Source organism: Lepeophtheirus salmonis, chromosome 10 (assembly GCF_016086655.4).
Source record: "Lepeophtheirus salmonis chromosome 10, UVic_Lsal_1.4, whole genome shotgun sequence".
In the NCBI taxonomy this organism is placed as follows: domain Eukaryota; kingdom Metazoa; phylum Arthropoda; class Copepoda; order Siphonostomatoida; family Caligidae; genus Lepeophtheirus; species Lepeophtheirus salmonis.
Genome location: NC_052140.2, coordinates 19,498,577 through 19,517,541, shown reverse-complemented (window position 1 = coordinate 19,517,541; position 18,965 = coordinate 19,498,577). Strand labels below are relative to the sequence as shown.

The 18,965-nt window shown below is 29.2% G+C and overlaps 1 protein-coding gene across 1 annotated transcript in view; it reads left to right on the top strand.

Moving 5' to 3' along the window:
- The window catches only part of LOC121125742 (tachykinin-like peptides receptor 86C), a 78,178-nt gene that overhangs the window by 13,798 nt on the left and 45,415 nt on the right, over positions 1-18,965 (top strand). Inside the window, exons 2-3 of the mRNA XM_040720941.2 lie at positions 4,843-4,987; positions 6,567-6,780. Coding sequence (XP_040576875.2) covers positions 4,846-4,987; positions 6,567-6,780 — 356 coding nt within the window. The 5' untranslated portion in view covers positions 4,843-4,845. The remainder of the gene's footprint in view (positions 1-4,842; positions 4,988-6,566; positions 6,781-18,965) is intronic.

Sequence of the window (18,965 nt, the reverse complement as noted above, 5' to 3'; positions counted from 1 at the left end):
AAAAATATACAAAGAGCTGTAGCAAGAGCTGAGAGATTTTTAAAGTTTAAAAGATTTTACCATAATAAGACTGTCTCTTGTCAGTTACTTAGATTGCACTGAAGAAGTACAGAATCAACCCATCGAGAAAGGTTGAACGCCTTTTTTATTGTTTGTAGCTATCTTATGTCCTATTAATTATTAATCATTTGTTTTTTTTCTTTTTGTTATATTTAAATATTTTTTTATAAAACGGCTGAAACATTAGAATGCAAAATAATAATTCATCAAAAAAATATTACTCAGCTGCTCTCAAAAAATTTAATTTTTGGAACAAAAAACTCCATAAATAACTATTCTCAAGAAACTAACAATCCAAAACTAATCACCGAAAATTAAATTTTTTTGACAAAAAGGGTCGAAAATTATATTTTCAAAGTTTTTGGGAATTTTTTTGAAAAAAATTCAATAATTTATTTTATATTCTCAAAAAATTATTTTTTTTGGAATAAAATTTCAAAAATAAAGAGCTATTACAAAAATTGATGTTTTTAAAAAAAAATCTAAAAAGAAATATCAAATATAAAATTTTTTGTAAAAAATATCAAAAATCCAAGACTAAAAGTTTAAAAATCTAGAGTTGTTTACAAAAAAGGAAAATTTTGGAAAAAAATGAAAACTTTGGAAAAAAAATTTAAAATTAAATTAAAATTTAAAATTTTTTAAAAAATTTGAAAATCAATTGAATTTCTACAAAATTTAATTAAAATTTAAAATTTTTGTAAAAAAATTTGAAAATCAATTGAATTTCTACAAAATTAAATTAAAATTTAAAATTTTTGTAAGAAAATTTGAAAATCAATTGAATTTCTAAAAAATTTAATTTTTGAAATTTTTTTTCAAAAATCAATAACTGTTCAGAAAAAACCCAAATTAAATGAAAAATATAAAATTCCTACCTATTCACAGAAAATAAAATTTATTGAGAAAATAAATTGAAAATTTAAATTAAATTTCAAATATTATTATATATATTTTTTTAATTCAAATATTGAACTTTTTAGTTAAAAGCAAAAACTCACTAGCACGTGCAAATTAGAACATATTCCCTTAGTTTTTATGTGTTTCTACCCTTATTGTTCATAGTGGCACACTCAATAATTGGAAATGTTGTCATTCAATGTCTCAAAGGATGGCTATCTCTGGTCTATACCCTTTTCAGACGCCTCAAATAAAGTATTTTTAAAACATATTATTTTATGAAGTATATTAATATTCTATTCTAATTTTTAGATTTACATATAATTTTATTTAGTCATTCATAATATTGGGAGATTAATCTACCTATATTTCAATTCAAAAATGAGTACGAATTGAAACTTCAATTGAATAAGATTTGTGTGCATACCCAAATTTTCTGTTGTCCCCTGAACCCTCTAACTTTCATGCTTTTCCAAATGATATCATTTTATAACTGAAAATATTTTAAATCGACTTAATTTGTGTGATAATATGGCTTGATTCAGGAGATTAATCAAAAACGTAATCATTAATAGATTAAAGAGCCAAATTATATTCCATAAATACTAATATTTTTGTAAGACTATTAAACTAATATTATAAAGTTCTTGGAGCTTATAGCGGGAAATACCATGTTTGGGACTTAAAGTGTCAGAAAAGAATTCAAAAGACTCATTATCAAGGGTCTTTCAATGGAAGAGATGGGTTTATTTAATTTTTGTTGTCAAAAGTGGCCTGGTTAACAGTCTTTTTTTGGCTCGTCTTACGACGCAACGTCAAAGAATTTCACGAATGCCCAGTATCATCACTCTACATATTTATTTTATCTTTATAACTAAGGTATACAATGATAGCTACAGAACTATAATAGTATTTAATTTAAATTTAAGGATTCCAAATTAATGAGAAAATATAAAATTAATACAAAATTTAAATGACTTAATTATTTTTATTGTTTGACTGTTTATCATATAATTATTATTTTTTGTTTTTTGGAGTTTCATCTTTAACCAGTTCACTAACCGTCTTATAAAACAAGGATTTTCACTAAGATAAGGCTAAGCTACACATACATATATTTAATAAAACCTTAAAGACATATTTATTCGTTAGAAGGTGAAAGTTTAAGTCCTTTTATTTGTCAATATCATTTTGAAATCCAATTCTACTCTAAATAATTTACTAATATCCTTACTTTAAATGACAAAATGACTTTTATTCTGTTAAAATTTGATTGGGTAGGCTTCCAATGTGACTAATAACAACAATTTTGGGGTCACTTAAAAACGCTCAATATTGAACATTTAATGAAATTCTATCAGTACAATCAATATCTTAATTACAAAATGTTTGTTACTCAAAGTTTCATAAGCTCCTTCCTGAAAAAAAAATCATATACATATTAAATAAACCTATTTTACAAGCAATTATATGGGAATCCAGAAAATTTAAGGATAATGTATATTAAAATTTATTTTCAAAAAATCTATTCTGCAATTCACAAATCTTTTACTTAAATATTAAGTCAATCCCTCAACCCAACCCCTTCCGGCTTAAAACACAGCCTCTAACATAGCACTGAATATGGCCATGCCTTGATGAAGAAATCCTTCTCCATTTTGGCCACTCCCTGAAAAATGGAATTCCAAAGAAGTCAACGATGTTATGTGTATGTTCATTGGACTCTCTTTCCATGATGATCAACACATAGTAATCCAAGGGGCTCAGATCCTGCAAGCTAGGAGGTCACATGTGTAATCATATAATCAATTAATTTATTAGCAGATATTAGCATAAAACGATTATAAGTATTACTTGCAGGCGTTCTCGACAAATCCTTAAAAGGCTTGCCGACAACTTCGTTATCAGTTGGTTTTTGGATTTTTGTCAACAAGATGATATCTTTGGTGTACACCCGTCACGAAGATACACAATTAGGCCCACATTGTGTTTGTATTTGGTTGACTTCTCAAGAATTTTGAATTTTTACCTTTATATTTTTGTTCGCTAACTCTGATCACATAGATGTCAGGGTTCTCAATATATTGAGGTCGAAATTGGTTCTGGATTTAAAATTCCTATCCTGTATAGCAGAGTTAATAATTTTTGAGGCTAAGCCCCTCATTGTTCCATCGTAGTGTATTTAAGAAATCAACATTTTCTTACCAGCTTCACTTCCCAAATTGATATCCATATTTAAATACTATTTTTTGACTGTAATTATAAAACAAAAAAGTGGTTTTGCCATAACCCACGCCATAATGTATTTCAAAATTGTGAACTATACATTGTGTTTTTTTTTTGTGAGGGGTTAGACTTACTTTTTTGACAATTTGTAAATAATATTTTTGGTTTTTTCTATAAATGACAAATTTTGATAAAAAAGGAGAAATTATAGATAATTTTTTTTGAAAGAGTAAGCGTTTTTTATCAAAGACAAATTAAACTCTTTTCTTAGAATTATATATCGCAATTATTCTTATTAAAGACAAACATGATTCCTCAAAAGTAGGGACCAATAACTCCTTTACGCCTGAGGTGCCAATACCACTAATTAACATGCACTCTCCGTTAAATGCCATATGTTTGTTTATTTTTGTTTAGTAGAAGTAGGCGTAAGTAAAAAATTTAAAGATTTTTATTAGAATAAAAGTTAAATTTCATTATCATATTTTTTATAAAGGATATGTTTTTGCATTTAAGTTCAGAAATTTAGGATTTACGTCATCACAGTTCCAATTTTATGCTGTCCTAATGACGTCTCAAGTAACCATTCTAAAATCGACTTTGAAAAGTGGTGTTTTAAAGGTTCTAAGTAATTTATCACGAACATTTTCCAGCAAGTAATTTTGCTGTGTACATTTTCACCTCTGGGAATTTTGCCTCATAGCATATTTACCCCCTTTTAGTACTTTTATATTGTAGGTTCGTATTTTAACTTTATCCTAAACTGTTGAAAGCTTTCTTTCTCTCCATCAATGGTGTTTGTGTTTGATACATTTTTTCAGGCTTTAACCAGGGATCGTGACTATGAGTGAAGTGTAGCGAGTAATTGAGTTCTTTTGAAACAGCCATGATGAGGATCTGTGACTCTTACATCTATTCCTTTTTTTCCCCTAAAAATGATGCCCCTGGTAAAGGGGCATCTGCAGGATTATAGTATAAATAAATATTGGAGGTGGGGAGAGGCATTGTTTTTGGAATTAAAAAAAACAAATCCAAATATATAAATTAAAAAAAAAAAAAAAAATTGAAAAATTAAATTGTTCAGAAAGAAAAATCGAAAAATGAAATTTTTTGGAATATATTATTGGCAAAATCTTCAGGAGGCGAAATTACCAAAGGTAAAAATTACCAGTGCCAAAAATATTCACTGCAAAAATTGTCTTGAATCTTTACACCAGTACTATTCTTAATTGATTTAAAAAATTTAACGTGGAAAAAAATTGTAATACAATAATTTTGTATCAGCGATGACGTAATCCTTAAATTTCTGAGCTAATAATGCAAAAAAAAAAAAACGCCCTCCATGAAAAAAACAATAATAAAAGTTATCTTTTAGGATAAAAATTTTAGTTAGCCACCATTTTAAATAATAATAAATAAAAAAACAACCAATACCAATGGACGTCCTTGGGAGTGCATGCAAATCAGTGGTATTGGAATCAGATTCTCGGTACTAAAAATAGAATTAGTGAATAACGTCCAACACGGAACGCAAAACTAGACTACAAAAAGAATGCACCCAACTCTTTTTTTGCGTTCCTCATTGTACATTGTTAGTACTGATATACTGATCAACACTATAATAAATTTACATTTTCTTTTTATGTCCATGCTAAGTGAATGATGAACAGATCAACTCCAAATGTGTCCTCCTTTTTGGAAGAAATGGAATTGAGTACCCGAGTCATTTGGGACTCACTCTTTATTAGTCTCATATTCGTTGCCATTCTGGGAAATCTCATCGTTTTGTGGATCGTTGTAGGTTAGTAATGTCTTTATTTAGGTTCATTTCATGTCTAATTCATCTTAATTTTTAAACTATAAAATTTTTATTACTATTAAAATTTGGCAACTTAATGACCCAATGAAACTAGGGATGTACCAATATCAAAATACTTTATTTATTGACAATTCAATTATTTATTATTTATAAAGGATTTACATTAACAAATAAAATAATAATTTTTTTTTAAGGTTTAACTTTCTACTGAAAAGTAATTAGGCGTAAATTTAATCATAAATTAAAATGATAAGTGGTTATAAATCATTTTAAATTGAAATTCAAAGAAGATGAATTCCACTCCTTCCTCAGGAGCCTTATGGCAATTTGTATTACACGCATTACTGAATGGAAATGCTGTATTGTTATTGATCAATCGTTATTAACTTTGATTTATGAATCTATGGTTATTTCAAACACAAAAATGTCTCTAAAAATAGACTTAAAACGTGAATTTTTTTATAAAGGGCCAAATATGGATCTTTTGAACGTTTTATTTGTCATTTTTGTTTTTTGAGACTAGTAATTACAATATTAAATGTGATTAAAAACCAAGAACAGGTCATATACTTGAATTTTGTTATAAAAGTAAATTATTATTGCACTTCTTATTTGCTAAAATAAAAATTAAAAAAGACATAGTTTTATCCGGGCCCCTAAAAGTAGGAGCCTCCAGTTCTAAATCTATGTTATTCTTTGCTTCATACTATATATATATAAAGAAGTATGCATATGCATCAGTGGAATCAGCAGATTTGAGTCAATTTCGATACTTCAAAAACCCATATTTATGCGGATTCCGATCCCTATGCATGAATGCACCCCTTGTAGATACGTAATACAAAAATTTTATCATATGAATTTTTCCTATATATGCTTCAAGAAACATTTTGTAATGCTTAAATTCGATATGAGTTAATAATCTGGGAAAAACTTTAATTTTATAACTGATGCGTCTATTATTTCGTCACATTCTTCAAAAATTAGTCTTCAATATAAATAATATAAAAGCAGTATTGTTTTCTGATGACTTTGATTAACTTTTTATTAAAGAAATTAGTTCAATAGTCTTTCAGTCTCTATGGTAAATGGAAAAGCAGGTTACTTGGCTTGGTTTCCAGTCTAAGCTACACATGACTGATTTCCATTTTTCAAAAATCTCTTAGACAAGACTCACCTTAACAATTGTCGTGTTTGTACATGCAGAACATACTGGGAATCGACATGGGTCTCAAAATCATGGTTTTTGCCAAATTTCTCTACTAAAATAGGATTAAGCATTCAAAAATGTGTTTGAAAGGATTTTACGTCTAAAATACCAGAGAAAAAGTTTTTGGATAGTTTATTTACTATAGAACCTGAGATATAAAAAATACTTTATGGGTAATAAAAATATTGAGTTGATTCCTGTATCCAATTCCGATACTTAAAAAAAAACCGTTCTGGCCAATTCTGATGCATCGCTAAACTCCTTCATTAAAATTTTATTTAGTTAAATTGATATTCTATTGCAAATAGTCAGATATATTTTTAATTATTGATTTTTTAAACTCTTTAATAGCTCATCGATCCATGTGGACAATTCCAAATATTTATATAGCCAACATGAGTCTATCCGACTTACTGATGGCCACACTCAACTGTGTATTCAACTATATATTTATGAGAGATCGCTATTGGAGCTTTGGATCCGCCTATTGTAGCATTAATAACTTCATGGCCATTGTTACGATATCTGCTAGTGTACTCAATTTAACTGCAATGTCATTGGATAGGTTAGTAATTATGTTATTCTTATATAAGTGTTACGAGGTGTTGATTTAATTATGACACACTTTTGATAAATGAAATATTTATGTATTTATGCTTACAAATTGGTAAAAAAACAGCTTCCACGGGAGGAGCAGATCTCACTTTTAGAGTTTTGTCAATTTTGTTCAATTATTTTTTTTTTTTTAATGAGGTAATTCAAAATTGGTGTATATTTAGCAAAGGCCCCAGCTTCAATACGAGTTCATATGTTGTTATCCAATTATGATTATCATATTAATTGTTGTGGTTTCTTTGGAAACATTTATTTAATTTAAAATGGAAAAAAGGTCTTCCTCTGAGAATAGATGGGACACAAGAAAGATATAAGACCGAGGAGGTGATACATCAGGGTTTGTTACATTAAAAGGTACATTAAGGATTGGAGAAAACGCTTCACCAGAAGATAAGACAATTGTCAAGGATACCAAGACGTCTAACCATATTGAAGAATCTTCTAATCCGTCGACATCGGATATTATTCCCTTATGCGACGATTTGAAAGTCTTTATGCAGAAGAAACCGTCCAAAACCAAAAAAAAAAAAAAACCCAAACAATTTGACTCCTAAAGAGAAAATAAGTAAAAGAGCTGTAAATAGTCAAGACTTGGAGGATAAATAGAGAGTGAGGGAATTTGATACCAAGTTCCAGAGGCCTATTATTCTGCTTAATAATATGTAAACTCGATTGCCTCATTACACAGGGCTTCGTCAGTCATCCATCATTTGAAAACAATAGGGTTCTCATATAATAAAGTTTTAGTGGACACACGCTTTACAGATCCTGGGACAATTGCTCATCTTGGATACTTCGCATCGCACACTGTTACAGAGCACTCACGGCCTATGAGAGGAGTCCTTATACTAGTGAATCGTTTTTTCGAGTTAACATCCTCAGCTTGTGGCCTCTGATCCTATAGGAAATTTTGTTGTCATTAATGTTTACTTTTTCTGAATGAAAACAATAATAATGTATGTCATGGTCAACCGAAGGCATCAATTTCATGCTTGGGGATCTGAATATAACAATGAACCCAAAAAGAGACACGGTGAACTATGAAGGATCTCGAAATCGGAAAAAATATGTCGGAGGTGCAGTGTTTGATGAAAAAATACCTACCTTGAGGATCTTGGTAGCAAGACTAACACAATTGAACCAAAGAAGAATTTTATCAGCTATCCAAATAAAAAGTCGACTCGATTACATTTTAGCTTCAGCCAAAATGGCTGAAATGCTCAACGAATTTAAGAACTTGCCATACTATATTTCTGACCACTCACAGATTTTTGCCTCCTTCATAAAAAAAGACAAAGAAAGTTGAGATTGTTCTGGAAACGGAATGTGTCTATACTAGAAGGCGATAAAATCTGCAATAAAATTGAAGGGATAATACATAATGCAATGGAATTAAAGGACAACAGTTTACTCAGCCCAACGACAGCTCTATTTAGGATTGAAGAACGATCCAGTTACCTTATGAAGAACAAGGGGAAGAATGAAGCAATAAGAAAGAAAAACCTGAGAATAAATTAGAAATACTATATGAAACTTGTGAAAATGGAACGGATATTTGTGAAGAACTAAACAAAATACTAGAATAATAAGAACTTGGAAGAATGATTCACTCAAAAAAAGACCTAGTGGAAAAAAAAATTGAAAGAGAAAACATCAATCAAGTATCTAGAAAGATGTCTCAGAAGCAGAAAAGAAATACGTTATTTAGACCTAATTAATGGGATAGTGTCAAACAAACTTGATGAAATATCAAAAGATCACAGCGTTCTACTCAAGCCTATATAAATGTCAAAAATGCTACAGTGGAAGAAAATGTTCCTCTTGTCGCGGAAATGAAATGCAAAAAATGGACAATCCGTACTGTAATGATTATCTTACTTCTGCGGAAGAAGTTGGCTCCAAATAGCAATTATATTTGGAAATTCAAAGTCCAAATTAAAGGTACATGGTTTAGAAGGAAAATTAGATATCTCAAAGGGTTGTAAACGAGGATCCGTGATTTCACCATCCTTGTTTATCATGGCATTAATGCGTTACGGGATTGGATCTTGGAAGATAAACATAATAGAGGCACTACAATCGATGGGACAAGGTTATCAATACTCTCTAATACACTGACGACCTTCCCATTATCTGCTCAGTTAATGAACAGGAAATCCCAAGGTCTATGAAAAGAATATTCCTTATCCTAAAAGGATTTGAGGCTGAATCTGGACTCCAAATAAACAGTAAAAAGAAATCCCAGTGATAATGATAGAATATCATCCAAACTCTTCTATGCATATATGTCTCCTAAAATGGTGAAGAATCCACTATAAATCTAAATACAAATAGATTATTATAGATTTTAAAAGGAAATTGTGACTACTTCGATATTTTGTTTCGATACTACTAAACATAGCTGAAAGGATCATTGCGTGGAACCAAAATATACTTCCTAAAACTACTCCATTCTCGTGTACTACTACTTCAGAGGTATACAAGATACTTGAAGTATTACTGTGCCACTCAAAGAGGTCCTATATTTATAATAACAGAATGGAAACTCCCATAGGAAAGTAGAGTCTTGGTCACTCGAATATTGAAAGGGTATGGAAAACCTTGAATCTCACATGGCTAACAATAATTAGAGTTAGTAAGGATTTCTGGGCAATGCGAATAAAAAACAAATATATTCAGAAGAATGGATACTTCTTTGAAAAAAGAATAGTTGGTGTACCAAATGAACATATTAAAATGTGGGAAAGCACAGAATATTTATATGGGAGAAATGTCAATCTCATGGGCTTCCACTCTAAATGTACTTCTTCCTATATTAGGACCAGATACACCAATAAATTTTAACTTCACGATATGTTTGGGGATGTACTATTTATAGAACATCATTTGACTACCATTGGACAAGCCCAGATTGCGAAGACATCGACCACAACTCAAAATTTAATTTATCTGAAAAGAATAGTATAAATAAAAATAGTAACACTTAATACAGTTTATGTACTACCAACTCCATTTTTCATACGTTTAGAAGCGTTAAAATCCCAATTAGTCTGTCAAACTTTGATGAAGACTTAACAAGAATTTTCTTCAAATATTTTGAAGAAGAACCGCTGCCAATGGTTCCAGCTTCTACCCAACGAATACTTACTAAATATTCCCAATGTCTTTATGGGAAACCCATTCATAAATCTGAAGGAGAAGTTGTTTCGATACCGAATGGTAACGTCGTCCCTATTTGTGGATAAATCCACAAAACCCCTCAGGAAAGACTCTGCTCATTTTCTAAATATGAGAGGGAAAATTCAGGACACATATTCTATTATTACAAGTAAATTACACAAGTAAGGACTGTGATTAATGTATTGATCCAGGATGTGTACAGTTTGAGCCAAAAAAATCCAATTGGTTGCTGGCCACCAATCCAAGGCCCAAGGACGGATTGAAGATTGAAACAATCACATCGAAGGTGCTCTTTATAACGCATGACGTGAGGTCTTCCGGGTCAGCTATGCCTAGAGGTTTGGAAGAGCTAATGAAGATGCACATAAGAATTTTTGATATTTTTGACGAAAAAGGAGCAATGGTGGTGTTTGAATTGTCAAGGAATAATAATGTTTAGGAGCATCTTTTTTTAGAACTAGCTCAAGATTATCTCTGGATCTATAGGTTCTTTTTTTTTTCCTCTTTTTTTTTTTTTTTTTTTTGCTTCGTTTCTCTTTTTTCTTTTATCTTATTCTTTGATGAGTATTGAGAAAGGTTTTGATTATTGTAAGTAATATATGAATAATCATTTTATGAAGCTTTAAGATATGTAGTCGTTGATTATATATGTATGGATATGATGATTGTGAATGGTTATTTTGTAATGAAATAAATAATAATATAATAAAATAAAAAAATAACAATAATAACGTAAATCAATCAGAAAATTTAAACTTATTGGACAGACTCTTAATCCTTGCTGAGAACTTATCATTGTTGTTTGTAATATAAAAACTACGACATAGAATCTTTGCTATATAGATATACATAAAATGGCTGCTGACAGTTGAAGGGTGAGACCTCTTTTTATTGTGCATCCAGTTAGTATATTGTTTAGTGACTCAGTAACATTAAAAGATAATAACAATAATTAATTATCCAGACCCTTAAGCCTATGTGTTAAAAACAATTAGATTATATGATTTAAAAAGACAATAAAATTGGCTAATGAAAAATTTAGACTCAGCCTTTTGTTTGGCTAAAATATATTTTGCAAAATTACTGTCTGCTCTTAGATGGAACAAAGTAAAGGGAGGCATGGCCACAACCCAATAATATTCGTACAGTATTTCTATATCATATTCTATTTCTATTTTTCCACAACATTTTTCTTCTCAGTCACAATCAACAAACTCCTTCACACCAGAAGTTTTGGGTAAAACTGAGGATTTGCATTATTCTTGGCGTAAAAGAAATCAGGAACACACCATTTCAATCAATGGGCGAAAAAGGTGACATTTTGTTGATTAGTATAATAAGACCCGTGGATTTGATTGCTACTTACTTCCTAGTTTTTTCAAAATCAAGCATGAGGTCAAATGACTGAAGGCTCTAACAGGACTCCTGGACAAAACAAAATGGTTAACAATAGTTAATCAGAGGATGTTTTAACGTGAGCGGGGCCTTGCTTATAATAAATAAACGAGGCATCCTTTTTTCAAAATGGAATAAAGGAAACTTATACTTTAAAAAAAAAGTTAGATGAACCTTTTTTAAAGATTAAGTCTTGTTATGGAACTTAAGTTATCATTTAATATTGTATTTTTAATAAATACTACTAGTTTATATTTTTATAATGCCCTTTTATTTAGAAAGCAATATTTATTTTTAAAATTACCTGTTTGAAAAAAAGTTCATTCTGTTTTTATTTTTATAGTCAATAGCAGAGGCGGGCTCCGCTACAGAGTGGAATAGAGGTTGATAGAAACAAAAAATAAAGGTAGAAGAAAAGAGACAGAGATGGATGTAGAAAGATATTTTGGGAGAAAAGGAGAGAGATATAGAAAGAGTCAAGTGAAGGAAGGTTTTATTTCGGTCAGAAACATCCTTTGAATGATCTCAGAGCCCCACAAAATATCAGAAAAACATCCAGGACTATTTTATGTTTACTTGCAAAATTTCAGACGGATCTGTTCGACCATTTTTTACTCAATGAATGATAACACCAAAAACTTACTTATAAATATAAATAATATTTATTTACAGGCCCTCAATCATGTTGCGCCACTCCAACTGGTAATGTTTAAGAACCCAAAACTAAATTTAAAAAAAAAAATTAATTAATTAAAAACTATTTATTTAAAAATAATAGAGCAAATGATTTATTTGAAGAATTCAAGTCTAATATTTATTTTGACAAGTGTAAGTTTAAAAATTTTAATTAAAAGTTTTTTTTAATGAATATAAATAAATATGGTAGAGGGGGGTTCAGAATTAAACACTATTAAATGAAGAAATTTTATACAAAAATTTCGTTATGCAAGTCAGGAATATTGCAACAGCATTTTGTCAGAGATTTTGATAGACAGTTTGGCATACTAATACTATAGTAGATAAAAATCTTTGGTATACAGAAATCATCAGGGAGAGACTATAAAACGAAGATAATTTGATTCGAATGTTTATTAACCCTCTGTTATTGAAATGGGACATATTAGACCCCAATATTTATAAAAATCCTTCCAATTCCTTTGAATATATATTATTAGCAAAGGGTTACGCGGTATTTCTTCGGTCAAGGAGGGAGTGAGAAATCAATATCATTTATTCTTAATATTTAGACATACAGATAAAATATCATTTATAACTTAGACCCCTTTAGTGACGGCGAACTTTAATAGAGCACTTTTATATTATATATTTACAGGCACGTTGATCAGAGTTTTTTTCTGATCAACAATCACTAGCGATATGGCGATATTATATCGCTGATTTCAGTACCGCAATCGGTCCTGATCTTTATATTGCAACATAAATAACAAAAAAATTGCAATCCGATCAAACAGATCCTGAGGAGGACTAGATAAAGAGTGAGAGACGACAACTTTGAGAAGCAGCTCTTGTTAATGTCAAATAAAGAGCTAGAAGAGAAATGATTTACATAGATTTTTTATTATTCGCCGGCAGACATTATCACAGATTTTTTTTACATTTATTATAATAAAATATTGTAAATAAATACATTGAAAAAGGTTTATAAGTCGTTTATTTAAGTTAAAGGTCAATATACTTATATAGGTTTAAAGAAATTGTATATTTGAATATGATCGTAATAAAATTGATCAAATCACTGATCACAAGTGGCCCTGATCCTTATATCGCTATATTGCAGTGAATTTCTAATCTCAATTTTTTTTCTTGATCGCTCACAAACCTGCATATTTGTATGAAATGTATTGCTATGAATTTAAAAAAATGTTTTCTAGACTTCAAATAACATACATGCATAAAAATTTTATTTTTCCAGAAAAATTGCCAAATCAAAATCTGTGAAAAAAATTCCCAAAATAAATATATTGCTCCAATTTTGTAAAAAACAACATAGAGAGAATAATGTCTCTGAAAAAATAATCATTAATAATTAGTTCATTTTTACAAATATTGGAAAAAGTATGAAATAAAATGTTCTCAGAATTAAAAATACTTGAGATTCATGTATAAGTCTAAAATTTTAAGTCCAAAATGCATCGTTTTGTGACATTTCTTCATAAAAATGGTAATTTTTTCAGTTTGTTTAAAAAAATTGAAAAGTTATTCATAAAATAATAGATATTTCAGTTAAACAATAATTTTCATGCAAACATGTTTCCAAACAAATTTGTTAACAATTTATTTTATCTAAGAATCCAATATTATGTATATGGGATTTCTATTTTTTTGCACCTGAAAAAAAAAAAAACTATTTTCACCGATTTCTTTTTTTTCCATACCTTTTTTGATTATGAAAAAATTTATAAAATATTTTTATTCTGTACACTTTTGGATTTATAACTCAAACAAATATTTAGTCTCCTTGAGCACTTAAAAGCAGTTTTTGTGTTTTGGGTATATAATAAGTCTCCCTTATATTACCCCCCTCCCTAAAAAAAGGTCCTAAGTTCAACCCATAAATCACACACACAAAAATTCTACTTTAATTAGGCACTATCAAAGGGTTACCGGCGTTGTTTGGGACTATGAGGGAGTGGAAATTCACTTTCACATTGGTCAAAAAAAAAATGAAAAATGATTTAGAAAATACTTCTATATACTACATCAGACCTATTCAAAAATATAATTTCTCAGAATTTCGATATGTATAGATAAAACAGGCCATTGAATATCAAAAAAGACATAAAACTAAAATATAACCCTTTGTGACTACGTTATTACTCATAGAAGTCTAAGAAAATATCCAAAATAATATAAAAGGTATATCATTCTGATTTTCAAATTGGTATTAAAAAATTATTATGAAATAAGAAATTGATGTAAGTGTAAAATCTTTCAAAATTATTAATATGTTTTTAAAAAAATGGCTGAATATAAGAGAAAATAACATTGACAGATGGGAGTTAACAATTTTAGTCATGTGGTCAGCACACCTAAATGTTTTTCTTTACCTTCATTGCCCTGGGCAATTTGGATACTTACATAATAAAATATATAAAAAGTATTATTCAAAAATGGTTACATTTTAGTTTAATGTATTTTTTGGCATTCAATGGTGTGTTTTATATGGTTATTTTTTTGTCCAACAACTACGCCAAATCATAAAAAAAAGGGATTTTGAAAAAACGATAATGCCGATGAGGCAGGTTATAGGGCATACTTAGATCTCTAAAAACTTATTTTCGAGCTTCTCATATCTTAAAGCATGAGAAAAAATGGGGAAATACATCAAAATTCAAAAAAGTATATTTTAGAATATGTTTAATACTACTTACTTCTATACTACTAATTATAGTATGAATGTTTTCTTACTGTCCGGAAAGATTCAGAAGAATCTTATTCCAACTCGTTCACTATTATAATAAGGATGAAACGAAAAATTGACTATATGTTATACTACATAATATACTAATCACACAATATCCATCAGGTATAGGAAGGTAAGTCAGGCTTCTCCAGAACATCTTTTTGAATATTTCCTATCTAACTAAAGGTAATATAAATTAAATTATAAATTTCATATAAAAGAAACTTATTTTTTTGCGAAAACTATAAAAAAGTGTGGGACCAATGGCACTTTGGCCCCAATAGTTTTTTTCGCTAATTCTGGTACCCCTTTATTACCGGCATTAGATCAGACACATTTCGAATAAAATTTAATACAATGTATGACCACTTGGGATGTAATCTTTTTTATGCTGTGATTTTTTTAATAAGATATTACTCCTTATAATTTGAAAATGTGGTTTTTATCTTTTTTCAAAATTCCTGATATAATCCGTTTGAAATAAACCAATAAATAAAAGATAAAATGTATATTTTGCTAATTCGACATTTTGTTCTTTCCTTTTATATTGAATTATCAATAATCCTCCAGGCTTTTCTTATATTCTTAGATAACTTTTTTTTTCCAATTTTTTTAAACATATAATTTATAACCACCTTTGAAACTTGAAATATTTTGTTGTAACACTTAATTTAAATTTTGTTTCACATTCATACATGTCTCTTAAAAATAATAAAATTTAAATGACATGGATATCTTCCTTCATTTTGCATCTTGTGGAGTCAAAACTCCTCCATAAAAAGTAAAGTTGTATTGGTCCATAATATTAGGGTTAAAATCGGACCAGATCTCCTCTAGTCCTGTCCCGAACTTACTTACAAAAAACCTTCCAAATTTTATAGTGCTCAATACTTCAGATCATTTTCTTTTATACTATTATAGAATAGTATTTTAGGTTACCACTTGAAGTATTTAAAAAAAGATTTAAGTATGTTTCAGGCACAATATTAGTTTTTTTGATTTTCTTTAATTAGGGAAAATTAACGAATTATTTATTAACATAATTTATTTTGTGATGATTTTTCTCTCGTCGTTACCTTTATTCGAACCAAAATAAAAAAGGCAAAATTAGTTGTTGTTTTTTTTAAATTCTGGGCCAAGTTTCCTCAACTTTGGGACTATAATTCAATTGTTTATTGTTATTATTTACAGCTAAACCTGAAGCCTAATCGAATTTAAGCAATCAATCTTGTCTCACTTAAACGTAAATTTAAATAGCATTTTGTTGTCGGCGGTTTACGTCTCTGTTTCTACCTCCTAACCTGTGTTCTGAACGTTGATTGGTTGAATTAAAATTAATTATGTTTAAGTGGCAAAGAATTCTCAAGAATGATTGTTTTGCAAAGAATTCTCAAGAATGATTGTTTTGCAAAGAATTCTCAAGAATGATTGTTTTGCAAAAAATTATCAAGAATGATTGTTTTGCAAAAAATTCTCTAGAATGATTGTTTTTTCGAATTCGATTCTAATTCAATTCTTATTTTTTTATTACTATATTGACACCACACATGCCCAAAAAAGTATATTGACAATATCAGGCACTATTTATTCCTAGTTTATTTTTGAGAAATAAAAAAATTACAAGTTTTTTTGGTCTGGGATTCTCTACTATCTAAAAAAAATTGACAGAAAAAATTGCTTTAGCGAAAATTTAAAAAATTGTTTGTAATATCTTTTATTCTTCTAAAATAGTTATTTTGTACCAAATGCTACATTTAGAAGAGTAAAAAATCCTTCAAACGTTTTTAAAGAATTTCCCTCTATTTTTTTTTAATATTGTGGAACAACGTAGCTTCATGGACAACGCGCTTGTGAGGGATTATTCATTGAACTCGCTAGTTTGCATCACCATTGTTCTTAGAGAAGTCAAGGTTCTTAATGTATATTGACTTCAAAGACAATTTCTAAGTCAGACAGAGTAATTGTTAGAGTTGAGTAGTCAGTAAGCAAAAAAAAAAGCGATGAGGCGAAGGCAAAAGTGAGGCATTTGGTGCACTGTAATCACGAAACTTATTTATATCATCTACCTGTTACATGATTTTGAGAGGAGAAAAGGAAAGAGAAGAACCTTCTACCACGACAGAGTTACCTTGCTAACACAAAAATTCCCTATGCATTTTGTTGTCAGTTGCCTATACTCTCGTCTCACTTGATCCGCCAAGACTATTTCATATATTTATTTATTTCTTGATAGACAAACGAAGTTATAAGTATGGAATCGACGTAGCTCTACGGAAAAAGTGCTCGGGAGAAATTATTATCTTGAACTCAATGTGCGTAGGTTCGCGCCAAGGTCACTTCTAGAGAAAGAAGTATATCAATTTCACACCCACACAAGATTCCTAGGCCAGATGTAATAAATGTAATATTATAATGTTTAAGTATGCTTAATCAGTACAACGCCATCTGACTAATTAAAGGAGTATTAAAGAGAGAAAAAAGTTACATATTATACTATACAAATGCTCCGTTTCTATAAGGACTAGACTACAATTTCTTGTTGATCCCTTCGTTATTTATATAAATTGGCCATCCCATTATTCTATGAATACATTTATGCTATAATACATAAATACAAAGGTATAAATACGCTTATAATAAAATGTTACAAAGCAATATTATGTTATGTTACCAAATAAATACTTTGAAAGATGATAATATTTGGAAATATAAATATATAATTCATTTTAAAAATTGTTGAGAAATAATATTTTATTCCCTAATAGATAAATAGCAGTTGCTATGATTGACTTATTTGGCAAACTACCATGTGATTTCAGGCCTTTTGCCACTCCCTTTTTCAGGGGAGGGGTGATACAATAAAGGTAACGACCTGTTACATTTAAAAGAACATTAGTGTAGTAAAACTATTGCTAGTATAATTTAATTCGTATCATATATATTTATTTTATGTATAAGTATTTTTAAAACAATTTACATCAAAGATAGGGGAGAATGTATACTTCAGAGGGAAAAGTTCACATCATGAAGACTGATTAAGTAATGAACGAACAAAAAAAAAAAAAAAGAGCACACGCAACAATCTTTTTTCCTTTTCTATTTTTTGAAGGTAAATTTTTCATTACAAACTACCATATAGATATAGAGATATGTAACAATCACGCATTCAGCTTAGCTGGTTCTTTTGTTGTTTTCCCAAAACGTGGTCAAAAATGATCCCACAAATACTAATTTCATTATTTCACCAAGCTATTATTATTATTTTTTTTTTTTTGATTTGGTCTGTTATTTTTCTAACTTGACATATTGTTGACACTTTGATGTCGTAGTTTCTATGTTTTTTTTTTTTCATTTATCCTTATGAAAAGAGAACTATAATTAAGGATAGGTCCAGTTTATACCCATTCTAATATTTTCTACCCTGATGGACTCTGCACTAGTTAATTTTTAGCAATGAAGCAACTGCATTTGGAAAGAATTTTCCCAATCATTTCATTTAGGAACCAATAGTTTAAGGCTCAGTACATCCCTTGGCTCTTATTAGTACATTATAGTTGCCCATATCATTGTCAAACAAGTATACTCCTCTCATATATCTTGAATAATTGATTATGGAATTTGGGTCAGTCCCTAGAAAGCTTGAGCCAACAAATACCCCCTCAGAGTCCTTGCCTTTATATATGTTTTTCATATATCCTTTCTTCTTTTTGGACAGTGCTGATTTGCTGGGTAAATCAAGTCATTCAAGTTTGTCCCTTGCAATGTTCCACAGGGACTACTCCCCTTAATTCCTATTTTATTAATTAGGTCGAAAGAATTAAATAAATTAGAAAACTATAATGATTTTCTTATTATGATTGCCCAGACGTACCTTGAAGAAATTTTTACATATTTGTTCAGAAAAAAAAAGTTTATTTCGGCCTAAGTATTAGTATGTAAAATGTCCATCAGTTATTGTACGTAATATTAGAACAAACTTTTAAAAATAAAACCTATTTCAAGTAATTGAAATTTGTAAACTGACAATTATTCATCAATATGATTTGACATTATTAACAATAACGAAAGTTATGGAGTGATTGTACAAAAACTACAGAATTAAAATATAATTTTTTTTGCTACTTTAAGTGAAACTT